The following is a 17817-nucleotide window of genomic DNA, read 5'->3' on the forward strand; positions in this document are numbered from 1 at the left end:
CTGGTGTTGGAGTGAAATGAGAGGTGAGCCTGATGATGGGCATTCTTTAAAATATTTAGATACATATAAAATGAAACAAACAAAAAAACAACCAAGAACTTGTGAGAGGTTTTTTTTTCCTGGTTCTGAACACATTCTGGTTAGCATTGATCTCTCTGTTCTGAAGCAGCGTGCTTACAAGTTGTCGGTGTTTTGGACTGGAAACTCCTTGGATGAGTTTGTTCCCTGTAACAGTAACAAGACTTTTGTGTATGTTAATTTAATGTAAAAACTAAGTCATGCAATAAACACATCCAAAACTACTTGAAAGTCTGTTTGTTTTCAAGGACTAATATCAAAAAGCATCACCCTTGTCCCAGGTAGTAACAGCTGATGTGTGTAAAGTTCTAGTCATGCTTTTTCCCCTTCTGTGGCAGCAGTAGTTCTTACTGCTCAGATTAATACTGAAGTTACTTTATCACGTTCCAACTATGGGAACAGGTTGGGAAGCAAATTAAGATGAAGCAAATGGGAGCAGATTAAGTAGATTATTGTTTTGGCTTCATAAACAGACACACAGCTGATTTATTAGACATTTGCTCTGAGTACTACTGGAGAGGAAAATGTTACTATGCAGATACCAAAATTTGTTTTGAAAGCTTCTATGCATGATTATGGCTTTAAAGTACTGAACTGTGAGCGCTTGCCATCTCAGCAGTTCTGGTTCCAAAGCGTTATCTGTGCCATGTGCCAGCTTCTCTGCAGGTGATGTCTCTGTGCTGTGGATCAGAGTAGTCAGTCTGAGGATATTCCTGTGCCAGGCAGCAGAAGTTTGAGCCCTGTGGAAGCTGCTCTGGCGTGTGGCTTAGGATGAGGTGCTCTTGGGTGGGCAGGCTGCGTGTGCCCATGACAGCACTTCCTCTTCCAATATCCCTCTTCTATTTGATTTCATCCCAGTTATTGTGCATGGATGTTTGATTTGACCTCTTTTTCAGTGAATGGATGTTTACATTTGTGTCTGCCCTTCCACTTCAACTGAATCAATCACTCTAAAAAGGATGACATGTGATGCAGTAGAGGTCTGTATTTAGAGGGAAGGGAAATGTGAAAATTAAAGAAAAGCAGGAAACAAATTCCTACTGTATCGATATAGAATCATAGAGTAGAATCACAGTATCCTTAGAGTTGGAAGGGACCTTTAAAGGTCCTCTAGTCCAACTGCTGTGCAGTGAATAGGGAATATGAGTGTGGGCCATGCCCTTAGGAAGCTGTGGCTTAACTAAGTATTATTTAATCTAAATAATCGTTCCTCAGGCAACATTTCCTATAAAACTGCTGAAAGCAGAGCTCAGCATAGGCTTTCTCTTGTGTGCTGTATGTTGGCTGAATCTTGAAGCTATGAAACCGCATCAGAGCGGTTCTCCAGCTTGAGTTGCCACAAGGCTGTGAGCGAAGACTGGGTTACAGTTTGGAATTCATTATTTCTGCTGAAGAATGCAGCCTCCCACCAAGGCCAGGCTGGCCATGGACTGTACCTTTTCATTTACAGTTTTCATTTGCTCTCATTGTGTTTTGTTTTTTTTTTCTTCTGACAGAGCTAATGAATCTCCATAAAATGCTGTAACAGTAAAATTGTTTTATTTTTTCATTTATTTTTCATTTAAATCAATATAGCATATTTTATTTGTTGTTTTATATGATGTCCAAATTGATTAATGTATAAGTGCTCTTGCTTCTGTCTTTTGCTTTCCTTTTCCTACTATTTGTGCAATTGTTTAAAAAGAAAGAAGAAGAAAAAAAAAAAGCAAAAACCACAACACTGTACCAGTAACCTCCAGAGTAGATTTCGGTCTGGAGAAAGAATACAGGACTGAAATACTGTGGGTATGAGTTAGTTATGTGCGGTGCCACTTCAGAAGCACAAAATGGCCCAACTTGACACACGAATGAAAAGTGACGCACATTACAGCCGAAGACGAAGTAACAGATCTCTGGAACAGAAGCTGGATGGGAGCTGAGAGGAAGTTTTTGACTTAAGGTTTGCTTATAGATATATCTGCGTCTGAATGGTGTAATCCTGACTGACAGCCAGAGTCGTGACTAGGGATAGAAGCCGTACTCAAGCAGAGTTGTTTGAACACACTTCTTGGGTGTTTTCTGACCCGTATTTTTGAATGACTACTTCAGAAGCACTGGAACACGCACACTAAGAGCTGGGAGCCTTTCTGCTTGCACGTGCAATTTCAGAACCCTTTCTTGGTGATGCTGGCAGCTATTCTGTGTCTCCCGGGAGGGTCGCAGGCTGCTCCAGCGGTAGCAGTGCTTCTGCCGTAGTGTCTGTCGCTGAGGTGAGCACCGCGCTTGCGAGCTCAGAGATGCACAGACCATTGCCATCCGTGACTTCAGCCGGAGCCCTCTCTTCGGAGCCGAGGAGGATGCATCAGGGAAAGGCACTCCGCTGCGCTTCGGACCGTCCGTAGGTACGAAACTTCCTATCTCGGGGAGAAGCGAGAGCTGCTGCGGGCTCCTAACGCGCGCAGGGAGCAGCAGGGAGCCGCGCGCGTCCTCTACCACCCACGGCAGCCTCAGTGCGGCGGAGGTGGGGTTCAGCGGGGGCTAACACCGGCTCCGCAGCCGGGTGAGACCCCCGCTGCCAACTGGAAGGCTGAGCGGCTCCCACCTCGGCCGCCCTCCCCAGGGGACGGCTCCGGGGGCTAAACGAGCAAGTAGGCTGTCCCTCGGCCTGTCCCCAAGGGTAGAGCCTTTGTGTGGGAAAGGGGTGGGGATGCGGCGGCTTTCTCGCGGAGGTTTATTATTATTGGGCGGGTGGAGGGGGGGGGGGAGCGCACCGAGCAGACAAAATGCAGAGCCCCCCACCCCGCGCCCGGCGAGCGTGTGCGCGCGTTCGGGAGGAGGGCGGCTCGGCGGCGGGGACAGAGAAGAGCGGGGGACGGGAGAGAGCGGAGAGAAGCCGGCGGCAGCGCGAGCATGCTCTCCATGCAACAGTTCCCTGCCCTGCCCGCGGAGGAGGAGCGCTACCGGCAGGTCCTCTCTGCCAGCAGGGTAAGGCGAGCCCGAAAGCGCCGGCAGGCTGCGGTGCCGGTCCCTCGCCGCTCTGAGCCGATTCCCTGCCGCTCAGGAGGGCGGTAGGAAGTTCGGGTCAGCGCGGAGCGGGTGAGCCCCGCTCCCGGTCTCGTGGCCGCTGAGGGGCTGTGCCGCCCGAGGGGACGCGGTCCGGGGCGGCCGGAGGGAGGTGGCTGTCCGCCCCACCTGTCGCAGCGGGTGCTCCGCCGCCTGAGCTCCGCCCGCGCGGCTGCGTGAGAAGAACGCGGAGACGGTCGAGCGCGTGGGCTCGCTGCGCAGGTGGGTCGCGTCGCCCACGGCTCGGAGCTTGCGTCCTGCCCGGAGTCGGCGGGGAAAACGAAGAGGGCTGACGCGCCCGTTAATACCTCCTTCCCTATCGGTCCAACAGCCGGAGGTGCGCCGAGCCCGGCGACAACAGGTCCGGTAGAGCTTTGCGAGAGCGAAGTTGGGGCTTGACGTGCGGCAGGACCCCGCCCGTGACCCCATCCTCGGCGCGGAGCCCTCCCGCCGGACACCCCCTGACACAGCTGCGCGCCCCGACGGCACCGTCGGTCGCCGCCTCCCGCGGAAGGTCATCCCTCGGAGCGTCACAGAGAGGAGCCGGGAAACTTGAAGGGAAAACGAGCTGTTAAGTCCTCGCTGAGAGAGGCAGGGTACCTGGGCGACGGGGTGAGAGGGAGGCTAGGCGGCCGAGCGGAGAGCCGCGGGTACGGGGGCCAGCGGCTGCCCCTCCCGCCTCTGCCCGACGAGCAGGTGTCAGCCCAGTGCCCCACTGCAGGGCGGGTGGGCGCGGCCGGAGGCTGCGGGCTCTCCCGGAGTCAGCGCGCGTGGGCCAGCACAGCACGCTGCGTGCCCAACTTTGCACTTTTGAACCTGAAAAGATGGTGGCGGAGCTTCCTGTGCTGTGAAGTCCTTCCATATGAGACCAAAATGGTACAGCGGTGTTTTTAGAAGTTCCTAAATATGGCAGGAGTGCTTTAGCTGTACCATTTCTCCACCTGATTTTAAAACGCAGAATCCTTGTATGCATTTCATAGCAGGCGATTAACTAATTAACTTCTTTATGTATACGTAAAATTATTAGCGGTCTGGCTGAGGTGGTGAAACTCTTAAGTGAAATCAAGTGCCTCATACTTTCAAGGCATTCATGGATTCTCTTGGGAAGGCTTAGTTTTCAACAGTAAAAACATAGGAATGGATTTTTCCATATGGCCACTTACGTCCTTCCCATGTTCCTAAAAGATGGTCTCGTCAGCAATGTATGGTAGCTTCAAATATGTCCCAACCGAAAGTGTTCCATAAAATGTGCAGTACACACTGGGCACTTCAACATGTCTGAGTCTTTGTTTATCCATTACTTATATGTTTGATGATGTTTGCAGATAGGAATGAAAGCCAGGACTGTAAGCAGTGCCAATAATGATTTAAAAATGCATGCTTACTTTTTGTTCCTTCCCCCCCCCCTTTTTTTTTTTTTTTTGCTAAGCTGCTATACATGTTTAGGTTTTAGCACTCTGCTCCCTGGATGAACGTTAACATCCTGCTGTTGTAGCAAGCCCATGTATAGTTGTAGCATTTGTTCCCATTATTTGTGCAGCCAAGAGGGGAGTGCTCTCAGAGGCTGAGGTGGACAAAGCCCCCGACAGAACCAGCAGAGTAGGTGTGTAGGCAAGGCATTATTGGGATGTTTATACATGGTGAAGAATCCCAGCAACTCTTGTGCTCACCACTGCTCAGATGGTCTAACCAATCAGTGCTGAATTCTACATAAGCTTTCTGTGCCCAAGAAGGAAGTTAGTGCTCCGTGGATGAGGAGGCCTAGCGGCTCTGATGGAGGCTCATTTTCAGGAGGGTCAGGCCATCCCAATACAGCAGGCACAACATAGGCAATGAGGCGCTTCCTAAGGAGATTGTTGCTGTGGTTTTGACCATCACCTGGATCAGGGTCTATAGATACTGAGCCTCCTGCTTTCAGGCTGAACAGTGTGTGCTGTGAGGCAATTACGTACAATGGTGCTATCACCCTGTGAGGTTGGTCAGCTTTAAAAGATGGCAGATAACTGCTACACTGAGTGGGAAGAGCTGAATCCCATCAGTGTGTCAGGTTATGAACCTGGAGGAAGGCTTTGTTTCTGATGGCCAGGTGTGATTTGGCAGGGCTGGGTGTCAGACGCCTTGCAGTAGGGCCCTCGTAGGCATGCAGATGCAGCCTGAACCCTTTCAAACGTGGCTGCTGGACACCTGATTTTTAAATGCCTGCAGCCAAGCAGCACAGCTTCAGAGGGGTGATGCGATTACAGTTTGAAACAGCGATGTTTCTGCTCTGCTCCAGCTACTTTTCCTACCAAAAAGAAATGGACCTCATAAATGACAAGGTTAAACTCCTCGTGTAAAAGTCTTCTCATGCAGAACGTGTTGGGGTTTCCCCGTCGGCGCTGTCCCGCAACAGACGAACACGACGCCGACCGCATCCCTTCGCTCTGCCCCCCCGCCCCTCTATAAATAACTTGCTGGGCTGACCTGTCAGATTCCCCCTGCACAGCGGATCCCCTGACCCGGGACGCCTGCAATGGAAAGTCTGAATGCAAAACATACCGTCGTAAAAATAACACAGCTGGGGAGCCCCCTCCGCACATCCCAGCGGCGGGCGCCTCGCTGTGCCGCCCCGACCCTCTCTCTCGGGGCTCATCCTGGGAGCTTGGAGGCTCTGGGCATTGCGAAGCGGTGCGAGCCCTCCCTGTATGCTTTAGTACCCTAATGGTGAATGCTTTGTTTTCTTTCTAACTGTCAGAAGGAAGCAGATTTCATTAGTTCCCTTTTGGGCAATGCTTTCTAATCATCTGACGCGAAAGAAGTAATGATGTAATGTCCTAAATACACAAACAGCAATGAGGCAACAAATGAGCAAGGACTTGCTGCTTTAAAAGGAGGCAAGCAACTCGTTGCCCCTGAGGTAGTGCGTGAGATTTCTACTCGTGCCTCCCGGAGGAGCGTTTCCCTGAAGGGAGAGATTCTCCTCAGCCGTGCTTTGAAGCCTCTCTAACTTAAAGAGATGTTTGTCGTTGTTTATTTAAGCATATAATTACCGTGCTGCTATTTCTGGTTGTTTTACCTGCACAGCTTGAATATTTGGATTTTAAAAGCAGCAATAAATACCGGAATGGGGTATTTGGTTGATGCTGCGCTCTCAGCTTTGGCGTATCTGCTCTACCACCCGCCCTGCATGCTGTGCTGGGGCAGCCTCTCCTCGCAGCCATGCACCTGCACAGCTGTCTCAGAAATGTGGTGGCCACCTCATCAGTTTGGGAATACACATTTATTCAGAACTGACCAAAGGTTGTATTACCCCTGTGGCTGTCTCCTCCTCTGTCTTCCTTGATTCTCAAACTAAGCAGAGATGGAATGAAACCTGTTGTCCATCTATCTATACCATTAGAGTTGCTTCTGAGTACTACACAGTTTATAATTTAAAAATTTAAATAATAATACTAATAAAAATAAATTATAATACACAGTTTAAAAAACCCCTTTGTTCATGTTAGTGTCATTGCTCACTTAAGGCAGTTTACAACTTGTCCTGTAATGAGGAGACTGAAAAACGGATTTTGCCAGAACTGCTCTGCAGGGTTAAATTTTTTGATTTAACTTTGTTGATTCAAGCCTTGCCCTTCTTTGCAAAGGGTGTATTTCCCATAACAATATGCATTCTGTGGGACCCCATCTTTTGCCTATGTGCTATATATATATATACCCCTATTGCCTTAAAAAATAAAAAAAAAAGAGACAGAATTTGATTTTTTTTCTCATAGGACAATCTATAGGGGACAGCTCCTGTAAACTTGTAAAATAGACTCTCAAGCTGTATTATTACAGGTGCTCCTTCAAGCTACTGTTCTTCCAAATTCCTAGGCTCACCTTTTCTCAAAAGAGAAGTATTTTTATTTTCAATGTTTACGTCATCTTCACCCAAGCTTTAGCAGAAAATAATTGAATGTAGATATGAAATTCCTTTTCTTTGGGACTGCATCTGTTCCAATTTGTATTTTGTAGTTGATCGAGAGTTCAAGCTTAATTCTCAGTGGATGATGCTTCTGCTTAGAGACTGGGTGGTCAGTGGCTGTCAGAATGTCTTCCTGTCTTCCCCGAATACGTGACACTCAGTTCTGACATATGCTGAACCTAGCTTAAAAAATGAATGTGCTAAAATCTTCCATAATCTTTCTGTTACCAAATAGACTTAGTTTGGCAGTGATTTAACAGCAATAGAAATTGCCTAGGTTGTCATTGCCCTTCACCTCACATTATTCTTAGTTTCAAAATAGCCTACGCTGTCACTCCAATAGTACTGAAAGCTACTTGGGAGCATTTCCTAGGAAGTAAAACTTCTTTTTTTCCCTTTCTGCCTATGAGTGAAGCAGTAAAAAAAATCGTAGTCTTGCAGAAGTCAGTCAGGGAAGTCTTTTAGGAATGAAACCACTGGTAGCACTGAGAAGCTTTGCATCCCAGGTCTCCTGGATCTGCATCTCTGTATTCGTATAATAGGTGGCATATATGTGTTGTATCTGCTCTGTAATTCCCTGGGGTAGTGATGTGCTCCATCTTCCATTGCTCCTTTTTCCAGTGTCATATCTTTTGCTGTGTGGATTATATTGACTATGTTGATGTGGTCACAGAACCAATGGGACCTGGAGATACAGGACGTACTGGCAGTTGCAGTGATTTCCCCTATTTCCTGCATTTCTCCTTTTGTAGGAAGAAACACAGACAGCTGAGCTCACCTTGCTTTAATAGCCCTTTTGTTTTTGATGTCACACAGTGCTTAGAGACAGACATTGCTGAGAGTTGGGTTGCTTTTTGGAAGGTGTTTGTTTTGTGCAAGAATGAAAATAGAATTGATAATGTATCCAAAAGAATATTGGAAAATACAGAGTAAGTAGCTATCTGTATTTATTTATTTTTATTGCTAAATAATTTGTGGTGATCATGCATGCTTACAAAATAATTCAGCAGTAAATGCCTTTTTAAAACATAGGCTTGTTCTCCCTCAGCTGTTTTAAAGATGTGAGTTTAAGTAATATGATAATGCATCCAGACAAGGCAGGAAATGTAGCCTGAGATGATGGTGGAATGTGTTTAGAAGTTATTAACAATTCTTCCTTTCCCTTACAGAGTATATGTAATAGGCTAGTGTCCTGGAAGGGCTAAGAACCCGGATAGTTTTCATTTGCTTTTTTCCTCATCGTAGATAGATTGGATTATCGTGTAGTTCTTGTAGATTTCCAGAGAAAATGTGAATGGGAGGGAAACTGTCATCTGTTCTACGGATGACAATGATGCTGAATAGTCCTAGCCATAAATACAGTAGAAATTTTCTTCTTTGGCAAAATGATTCACTAGATTGTTATTGTTTCAGAGATTTAGATGCAAGTTTTTAATCCCACAAATACATATGTGAACCAAAAGTCTTTGATACTATATCAAAGTCATAGCCAAAAGTTTACACCCATGTAAGTGCCTTGTTAATGCACTTAATCTTGAGTTTTCTGTTCCAGCTCATTGTTTCATTACTTAGACAGTGACAAATAGGTTTAATCCCTAATCATCTCTTCAATTATCTCTGTCATAATGTCCTGATATTTCAGAAAATACCCTTCTTTTTCTTAATTTTCTTAATAATAAAATCTTAATCACAATTTGCCTACCGAGGCAAAATGTTCACGGGTGATATTTCTGTTAAAAAGTAGTATCCTACTGAAAAAAATAATGCAATTTAACCTCTGCACTTTATACTTAGTAGATTATTGACCTGTGAGACACAGTGTAATTCCATTTTTGTCTTTGGAAAGAGGATGAATAACTGTCCGGCTATGCTGAACAGATGAAACTTTGCTTTGATTCTAAACCTTATCTTTACTTTGATTAATATTGGTGCAGCTCTTATTGTTGGCCTAAGAGTCAGTGTTACAATTCAGGAAAAAGTAATCAGCATAAAGTCAAAATTAGACATTCAAATCTAAAATTTTAATTTCTTCTAACTAGAAGTTTATGTTGTGAGAATAACCTATACATGAATAAGAAATGCATGAAACATTTGAGAGAAACGTTTTCAAGAAGAATCCTGCCATTGCTCTACCTTGCATTCCAGATTAGTGTCCAATTCATGTCATTGAAAGCTTGTGATTTTAAATAGTTAGGTAACTGTGTAGTGAGCATATTAGAATTATCATGTACTGGTTGACTTCAAGTTCAGAAGGCAGAACCTACTGATAGGTATTAATAGAGGAAAAAAGAGATATATCCATTAATGAGGTCTGGTTGTCTTTTTCAGGATGGAGTTTCTGGTAGAATTTATATACTGGCAGTGATTAGTGCACTGATTGTGAGCCAAAGTGGAAGCTAGGACTTTGCTCCTTCTAGATTTCCTAGTTTGAAAATTTCTTTCAAGAGGAAGTTTTCCTCTGACTGGATCCCTCTACCCCTTGAAATCATTAATTTTTTCCTTTGGTACAACCTTTTCATTGGCACAGTTTAGGCCATTAAGATTTTTCTTCTTTTCTCATGGTTTCCAGTTTTGTTTTCTGGTGCTAATGGCTTATGGCACCTGCTTATTGATTTTTCAGCAAAAGGAGAACCTGAAGCCAGTACTGTAAGACTGACCCCTGCACACTGAATTATGACACTCAGCAATGCCAGGGACTTGCCATTGCAGATCTCCCTGCTTAACAAGCCACTATGCAGTAAACATGTGCATATCCAGGAAGGAATTTAAGTGGTTTCAGTGTGTGTTCAGAAAAACAACATGGCATTGTTTAAACTTCACATAAGTAATGTTTGCAAGCCCTAGAAACTTGAAAATAAATAAATCCCAAAGCATAAATTCTGTATTAATTAAAGATTCATTTCCCCCAAACACTTTCCTGCTTCCTGCTGAGGTAGGCTGAATTGATATTCATGTTCTGGTACTGAAAAATAATGCTAACCATAGCCTAGTTCTTAAAATGAATGTCTTTCACTTTGGCTTTTGAGAAATCTTTGATATTTTCCATATGCTTACTAAATGTTGCTTTGGTTATGTGGCATGGCAACATTACATGTCTTCGCTACCAGCTGTTATTAATAAAGAAATGAGAGCTTAGAATTGCAGTGATTGCCATAAACTCAACTATTTCTTATTCTGAATATTCTTGGAAATTTGACAATTCCATTGTAAATATAGGAAACATCCATTTTTGTAGTTGCAAATTTATATCAGTGAAACTTACAAACCACTGTAAGTAAATGCGATATATAAATATGCATCGCAAGGTTGTTCAGAAGCACTTCTTTTGAAAAATGAAGAGATTCAAAGATACCATTATTCAGAGTTCTCCCATAGTAATAAGTACTCTTTATTTTCTTCTCTTTAAATTCTTATTTTAAAGCAGATCAGTACTGATTCCATTCAATGGCCAAATGGTATGTCTAAATATCTTTTTAAATGAGGTCAAGAGCAGTTACTGATTTCATGCTAGATATGCAAAATTTGGAGAAATCCTTTGTTTTCTATCTCTTCTGCTTTCCATGAGATGTTAAGAATAGGTCTCCTGCAGTTCAGAACCAGGATCAATGTTTTGCTTGTGAATACTTTTGTGATGTCTAAATCAAGTCTTTAAAGGTAGTCCAACCATTAAATTATTTATTTAGAGAAATTTCAAAATCAAATAGGTGTTCTTCCAAGTACCTTCAGTGCCTTTGAAATCCACTGTGCTGCCCAGATAAAACACTAGATTCTTTCCCCCCAAAAATTGAGTGAAATGAGAATAATTTCATCAGAGCTACATCCCTCCTGGCTGTAGTGCTTATTTCTGAGTGACCAACTTATTTCTACGTTCCTCGAAGCCTTCAGAAAGGGAAGAATGAATTGTGGAAGAGCTGGCCCACCAGGAGCTGGCTTTCTTTTAAAATGTTCGTATGCTGTAAGATAGTAACATGAACATCCCTGGCAGCATGGCATTCATGTGCATGTGTCATCTCAGATAAAAACTCTGATTTGGGTCTCCTGTTGCTGGCTCTGATAACTGTTAGTACCTTGGCTAGATGATTAAAGGATGGGTATATCTAAGGAGGCTGCAATCATATTCTAAAACAAAAGCTCGACAGGCAGCAGTGTAGATTCTCAAATGCACAGATGGTACATTGATTATGTTTGGCTTTTTTTTCAGTTTGGATGTTTCTTGAACTGAAGCTGGAACGGAATCAGAAGTGTATTGTCACAGAATAGGGTGAGACATATTTTTTCTGAGCTTCTCACGTTCATCTTTATCAATTCCAAAATTTTTTCATTGTCTCAGAAAACTGCTGAAATTATTTGTTAAGAATCACTAAGTTGTACTCCAGGAATGAATGGAAGAAAGAACACCAAATAAATTCTAGTTAGTCTGGATCTATGACTTCAGGTAATGCCCGGTTTAGATTTTCACTTTGCTGTCTCATGCTGGATTAATAACAGTGTTAAAGATTGTTGGAACAGAAGTGACCAGTGGGTCTCTGTCGTAGTCTGAAGAGCAAACCACCACCTTACTTCACACCTTGTGTCTTCTGGAGGAAGCATCTCTGTTATGTGATTAATGCTACCTTAAGTGAAAAAGAGAGATGAGAATGTTAGAAGTGTATCAGGTTTACTTCAGCCAAAAGAATCCAGCTGAATGCTGCATCTAGCATCAGCTATATATTTCTGTATATTTACTCATGGAAATAGAGGGTTGGAGCACCTCCCCAACAGGGACAGGATGAGAGAGCTGGGGCTCTTCAGCCTGGAGAAGAGAAGGAGCTGGAGTGATTCTATAGCAGCCTTCCAGTAGCTAAAGGGGGGCTACAGGAAAGCTGGGGAGGGACTTTTTATGAGCATGTAGTGATAGGATGAGGGGAAATGGCTTTAAACTGGAAGAGGGTAGATTTAGACTAGATATTAGAAAGAAACTCTTTACCGCCAGGGTGGTGAAACACTGGAACAGGCTGCCCAGAGAGGTTGTGAGTGCCCCCTTCCAGGAAGCATTCAAAGCCAGACTGGATGGGGAAAGGAGTAACCAGGAAGGTGTCCCTGTCTATAGCAGGGAATTTGGAATGAGATGATCTTAAAGGTCCTATCCGACCCAAACCATTCTATGATTCATTCTATGATTCTATGAAATAAAAAAGTTCCCAGCTTTATATGACATCTCCCTTACTTGAATACCTAGTTTTTAAGACTGGGGGAATGACTCAATATGTTTATATGCCAGTGGTTAAAATAAGGGTAAGTCAGAATATTTTATTACATGTGTGGGAAAGAAGGCCCTATCATCTCAGTTAACTGTGAATATATTACATCAGAAGTTTGTAATTTTTCTGAGAATGTGGAATTTGCTGGGAGAAGTTACAGGATTGCAGTGAGCTTGAACTACTAAAAAAACCTGATACATTTCATTTTGCAAATAATAATTAATGTGACAACATGCTGCTAATATCTACTGCCTTGCTGTATGAAGAAGTTATTTTGTCCCTCTAAACTGCACTATTTTCTTTTAGAATAACTGAGGCATTTTTAAATTAGTGGTGTATACTCAAATCGGAGTATTGTTTTTCAGACAAAAGCTGCTCAATAGCCAATTTCTGTTGTTTCCTTAATATCCATTCTTAAGATGATACATTTCAGCGTGGCTCTCTGATTCCTCTGACACTTAAAATGAAAAATTTTGCAAAACTTCATTTCCAGTGTCTTTTTGTCTGTTCCTCTTTTTAGTACACGACTTTGCTTGTTGGATCATCATCTGGGTGATTTGTGTTAGACATTCCGCTTGCTATAGTGACAATATATTAAGTATGGTATTACATTTACTTATTTATTTATTTTTTGGCTGGAAAAGTGCATTGCTGACTTCCATGCTTTCAAGTGAAAGGGACAGATCTGATGAGAAATGTAGAACACTTGCAGTTTCTGTTACTCCCAGGCATTTGAAATGTTGTGTTGGTCAAAAGAGGATCAAACATTGTCATTTCATATGTTCAATTTTTGCTCTGTAATGGTGAGAACTGGGGACTCTCTGCCCTTACACAGAAAGAAAAACTGTAAAGGGGTGACGCAGTCACGTGAATCCAATCTCTAGAACTTTAAGACTAGCATCATGAGAGTTTATAAAGTAACAAAAGCTGACACCAGAGCACTGTTTCAACTGCAATAGGAACAATATCAAGGACATGTAAAGAACAGCAGATAGTTTTAATAATGTAGTATTTTCCACATGTGAACTATTGCTTAGCTGAATGGCAGATAACATAATCTACAAGGCCACATTTTTACTGTCCTCTAGTGACATTCTTTCTGCATTTCATGGTAGTACTTTTCTGTTTTCTTTCCACTCCTTTCCAATAGAAACACTCCATGGTGCTTTAGTGTGTGTCTCGACCAAGATATTTTGATGTTTGTGACCCAGAAAGATCCAGCATGTGCAGAAGGTTCTGACTTTAGACTATTAGCTCTAATGATATTTCCTTGTTGGAACATCATTGGTTAGCTTTGCGGTGAGGAGCTAATGCAGCGATTCAGGTTGTTTTACAGATTAATTGCTTAGATAATTTTTGTGTCTAAAATGAATATTGTGTGCTACCATGGGCTTTTTTTCAATAAATGTTAATGTAGTTTGTCATTTATGGGCCTTAATATCACATGCATGTTATTGAAATGACATTCTTGAGATTGATTTTTCCCCATATCTTGCAAAAGACAAGCTGTGAATTTTGGTCCAATCAAATTTTAATCTTCCTCTATACAGAGGAGACTATATATATATTTTTTCCTATTTTTCTCTGCCTCCGTGGATTCAGAAAATCTGTGAGAAGTCGCACCCAGCCATCCTAAGTAAGACTAGGATGTTTTTAAAATTCTGATTTGAAATTAGTCAGAATTCATTTTGAATGTCCTTAATTGCAACCAACACTTACAGATCAGTATTCGGATGTTAAGTAGCGGTTAATAGCATTTCACCACAGAGTGTTTTAGCTGTCAGAATAAATTATCTGATCTTCTTTAAAGCAACTTCTATTCAGACTAAAGTCTTGTGAAACACAACAACCGTTTTAAGGCAAGTGACTTGTTGCTTAAAAACCCAAACATTGAAATGTCCTACCAATATTGTACGCAGCATTTAGCTGAAAGAAGTCTTGTGTCAAGCTTTCCAACATCAGTGGTAGGGAGAGAACTTGCACATGTGTTCTTCAAGAACTGAGAATATGTTTTGGTCCAGTATTGTGCTAAATATATTCTATGCCATAACTGCTAGCATTTAGGTTTGGTCTCTTTCAGTCTGCCCTCAAGGATTCTGCTTCTAAGTCTTCTTGCTCTTTCCTTGGAAAGAGAGATAAGAGCATATTTAGAAGATACTTAAGTCTTACAAACTTAGAGAGTGATTCACAGAAATTATTGACCTCAGAATTTTGAGAGACAAGTTTTTATTTCAGCCATTAACTAGTAGCAAGAAGAACTAGTAGGTTAGAGCAGGGATTAAGTTTATGAAGATACCTTTAAATTCTTAAAGCACTTAAAACTGGTACATGCATTCTTTGTCTACTGCAATACTTGGTGGCAAGAGGAAAAGAGACAGGATCAGGGAATATGTAAAGAGTAGGTAAAATGCATTTAAATTTATCTCTAGGACTCTTCATTAAATTCTCAGTGATGACATAGGATCTGTTAGCATTGCCTCTAGTTTTATTTCGTATTCACCACAGGAATTAATGGAAAAAAACCCTCTAATAAGATATACTAGTGACGGATAATTAAGGTTATGCTTGCTGAGTCACCAGTGATGATTTCAGATAGGTTTAGTGTTTTTCATGAGGTCTTTTCCTGTAGAAGGGACAAATACAACATGCTGTTTATTTGCCTATATTTACTGTTATACAAAACAAACAATTGATGGTGCATAAAGAAAATCTTTACCAGTCTAACATTCTTTTCTTGAGCAGTCACTGACAATAAATTTTGGGCACAACAGTCTCTTTAAATCTTTGGCAGTAAATTGCCATTGCAAAGACTGGGATTTTTAAAATCCTTTTAGGAGTTGTTAAGTGAGAAAAAAATATTTGAAGTTCTCTTTTAGTATAAACATTTGGTTAAACTATCTAGTATTCACATTGCCAATAAACTTAAATTCTCACAGAAACATACAAGTAAGAGATTTCAGAAGCTCTGCAATCTACATAGTGTTGGTCCTGCTCCCTATTATTGGTGCAGCAGGACTGTGGTTTTTTCACAGAATATCAAAGAACAGTGTGATTCATGGGGAGCCTATGTTCAGATAGTTGTGATACTCTACTGAATTATAGATCTAATTTTCAGGCTGAACAGGGAATTGAACTCAACAGCACCATTTCCTGAGGGAGCGCTGTAACCACTGAACTGTTAGAAAAGAAAGTTTAATAGCATTTTCTTTTTTTTCATCTGTGCTTTCAAAAGTAGTTGGATGTTGAAGTTAGGACAGTTGCATTTGGAAGAATTGTATTCAGAACAGAGCTGTGTTAGTCCTGTGCTGCCTGCACTCAGACCTTCTAAAGGGGCAAGATACAGACTGAGCAAACAAGGTTATCAAATCCAGTGAAGCTAGCTAAGTGTAGCTGCTAAGCTGCCATACTCCAGCACGACAAGAAGCAAAATTTGGGCAGAATTTGAAGACTTTATTATGAAAATGTAGGCAAGTATGGACTTACAGATGTCACATAGTCAAGCAGGGACTCTCTAACTCTTACCATTCTCACCCTGGTAAACTGTTTCTCACAGAAAAGCACTTAGAACAAAAGCAGTCAAAGGGATTGTCTCATGCAGAGTCTGTCATTTACAAGGCTAATAATATATGTGTTAAGCTCTTTGGAAAGAGTTTTTCAGTGTAATGAATGCATTTAGGCTCTTGTATCCTGTCACAACTTCAATATGATTGATTTTTCTGACAAAGAGGCTAAACTGTTATTTGTAGGTTTTAGCTGATGACTCATCTTTCAAGAGACTGTCTGGAATTAATTGTTCTATCATCCTATTTCATCTTATTAAATGGAAGAATTGAATTATTTTCAGTTAATTTTGAGTAAAAATGTATTAGCTTAGTAATAACAATCTTGCTATTAAAAGTACATTTTGTATTTTAGTTCTGTTTCTATTTAAAGAGTATATGTTTCTAATATGTGAGATCGTAGCCTTTATGGAGTTATATTTTTGAATGCTTTTTTTCCTTTTTATTTTTTTTCCATGTCTCTACAGCATATATTCCGAATAACTGCTTAGGTTTTTGCAAAAGTTTGTGCACATCAACTGAAATCAGAAAATTATTTTTCTGCATTCCATCTACAGAACAGAAAATATTGCTTGGTATCTCCACAGAATACTGTGATAAGTTATAGCATGGTAAAATGCTCTGAAAGTGAGATAACATTATTGTAGATAATAAGTGCAATGGTCTTTGTCGCTTCTCTTGTCACTTAAAACGAATACTAAAATAATTTATTGTTTCTTTATTAAAAAGTCCATAAGAACATGAAGGTCTTCAATTGTTGGTAACTGGCTATTTTTAGTTAGAAAATAAGCTATATTTTCTCTTAATACTGATTTATTATGTATTCTGCTTTTTTTTTTTTTTTCAAATAAAATATCTATCCAACTTCTAAATCATGAGAAAGGTTTGGAAATTTCAGTGAAGCTGTAAGTTCATGGATGCTGGGTAAACTAAAATTAATGGTATGAATTACACTAGGCTGTCCAGCAAAAGGGAAGCTTGTATGCAACTTTTCATTAGAAATCTGAAAAACATCTATAGCATATGTTTAAATAATCCATCTGTTTTGTGAAATGGGTAGGCCTGCTCTTGAAAACATAGGGGTTACCAAGTGACACAGAAATGATAAAACTATGCTCTTTTGTTTTTCAGGTCTTAGGAACAGATGAGGATAATATGGGGGATGGCTGCTCTCAAAAACTGGCTTCTGCCAAGTTCCTCCGACTTTTGCTCCTAATATTGATTCCATGCATCTGTGCCCTTATCCTTTTGCTGGTTATTCTCCTTACCTTTGTAGGTGAGTGCTAATAGGGTAAAATTGTCTAATTTTCAATGGAGGAAATGAAAACTGAGATAAACTGCATTCTCAAGCACTGATGTAATTGTAAATGTTCAAGGAACTAATTACTTAGTGAAATAATAATGCTTATTAGAAAGAGATAAATATGCTGCTTAGATTTGTATATTTTAAATTTATTCAAGGTAACAAAGAAACTTTTTCATTTCTTATGAGCATATTACTTGAAGAGGTAAGTATGTAGATGGTTTTCAGCAGTAATTTTACAGGTATAAGATGATGTTTATTTTTTAATTAAGCAAAATATGTTTGTTTCTTCTAAATATGAAATAAGTGTGTTTTGTGGAAACTTGTTCCACAAGTATTAGATTTCATAATGTCTTATTCTAGTAACTAACTCTGTATAGATTACAGAATTAACAAACTAATAATCTATTACCAGCAGAATTTTAAGAAGCTTTCCCTTTGTTACCATCACAGAGAAGTTAACGTATCTTGTAATTAAATTACTTCAACTACAACATGAGAAAGACAGTAATGCTGAGTTAAAAAATTGCTTTAAAAAAAAGTAAAAAAAATAACAACAACTATTCTTTCAGTGCTGAGAGTTTGTGGGATTTTTCAGTTTTTTATAAATGAAAATATTTTCTTGTTCACCTTAAGTACTTTAGAAGCACA

General features: G+C 41.0%; 1 protein-coding gene across 1 annotated transcript in view; it reads left to right on the forward strand.

Annotated features, from left to right (window-relative positions):
* The first annotated feature begins 2840 nt into the window (after positions 1-2840).
* The window catches only part of CORIN (corin, serine peptidase), a 117218-nt gene continuing 102241 nt past the window's right edge, over positions 2841-17817 (forward strand). Inside the window, 3 exon segments of the mRNA XM_065737057.1 lie at positions 2841-2899; positions 2901-3042; positions 16995-17139. Of these exon segments, the coding sequence (XP_065593129.1) occupies positions 2841-2899; positions 2901-3042; positions 16995-17139 (346 nt within the window).

This window comes from Cyrtonyx montezumae, unplaced genomic scaffold, assembly GCF_038088225.1.
Source record: "Cyrtonyx montezumae isolate F1298 unplaced genomic scaffold, pur_monq_1.0 scaffold_2, whole genome shotgun sequence".
In the NCBI taxonomy this organism is placed as follows: Eukaryota; Metazoa; Chordata; class Aves; order Galliformes; family Odontophoridae; genus Cyrtonyx; species Cyrtonyx montezumae.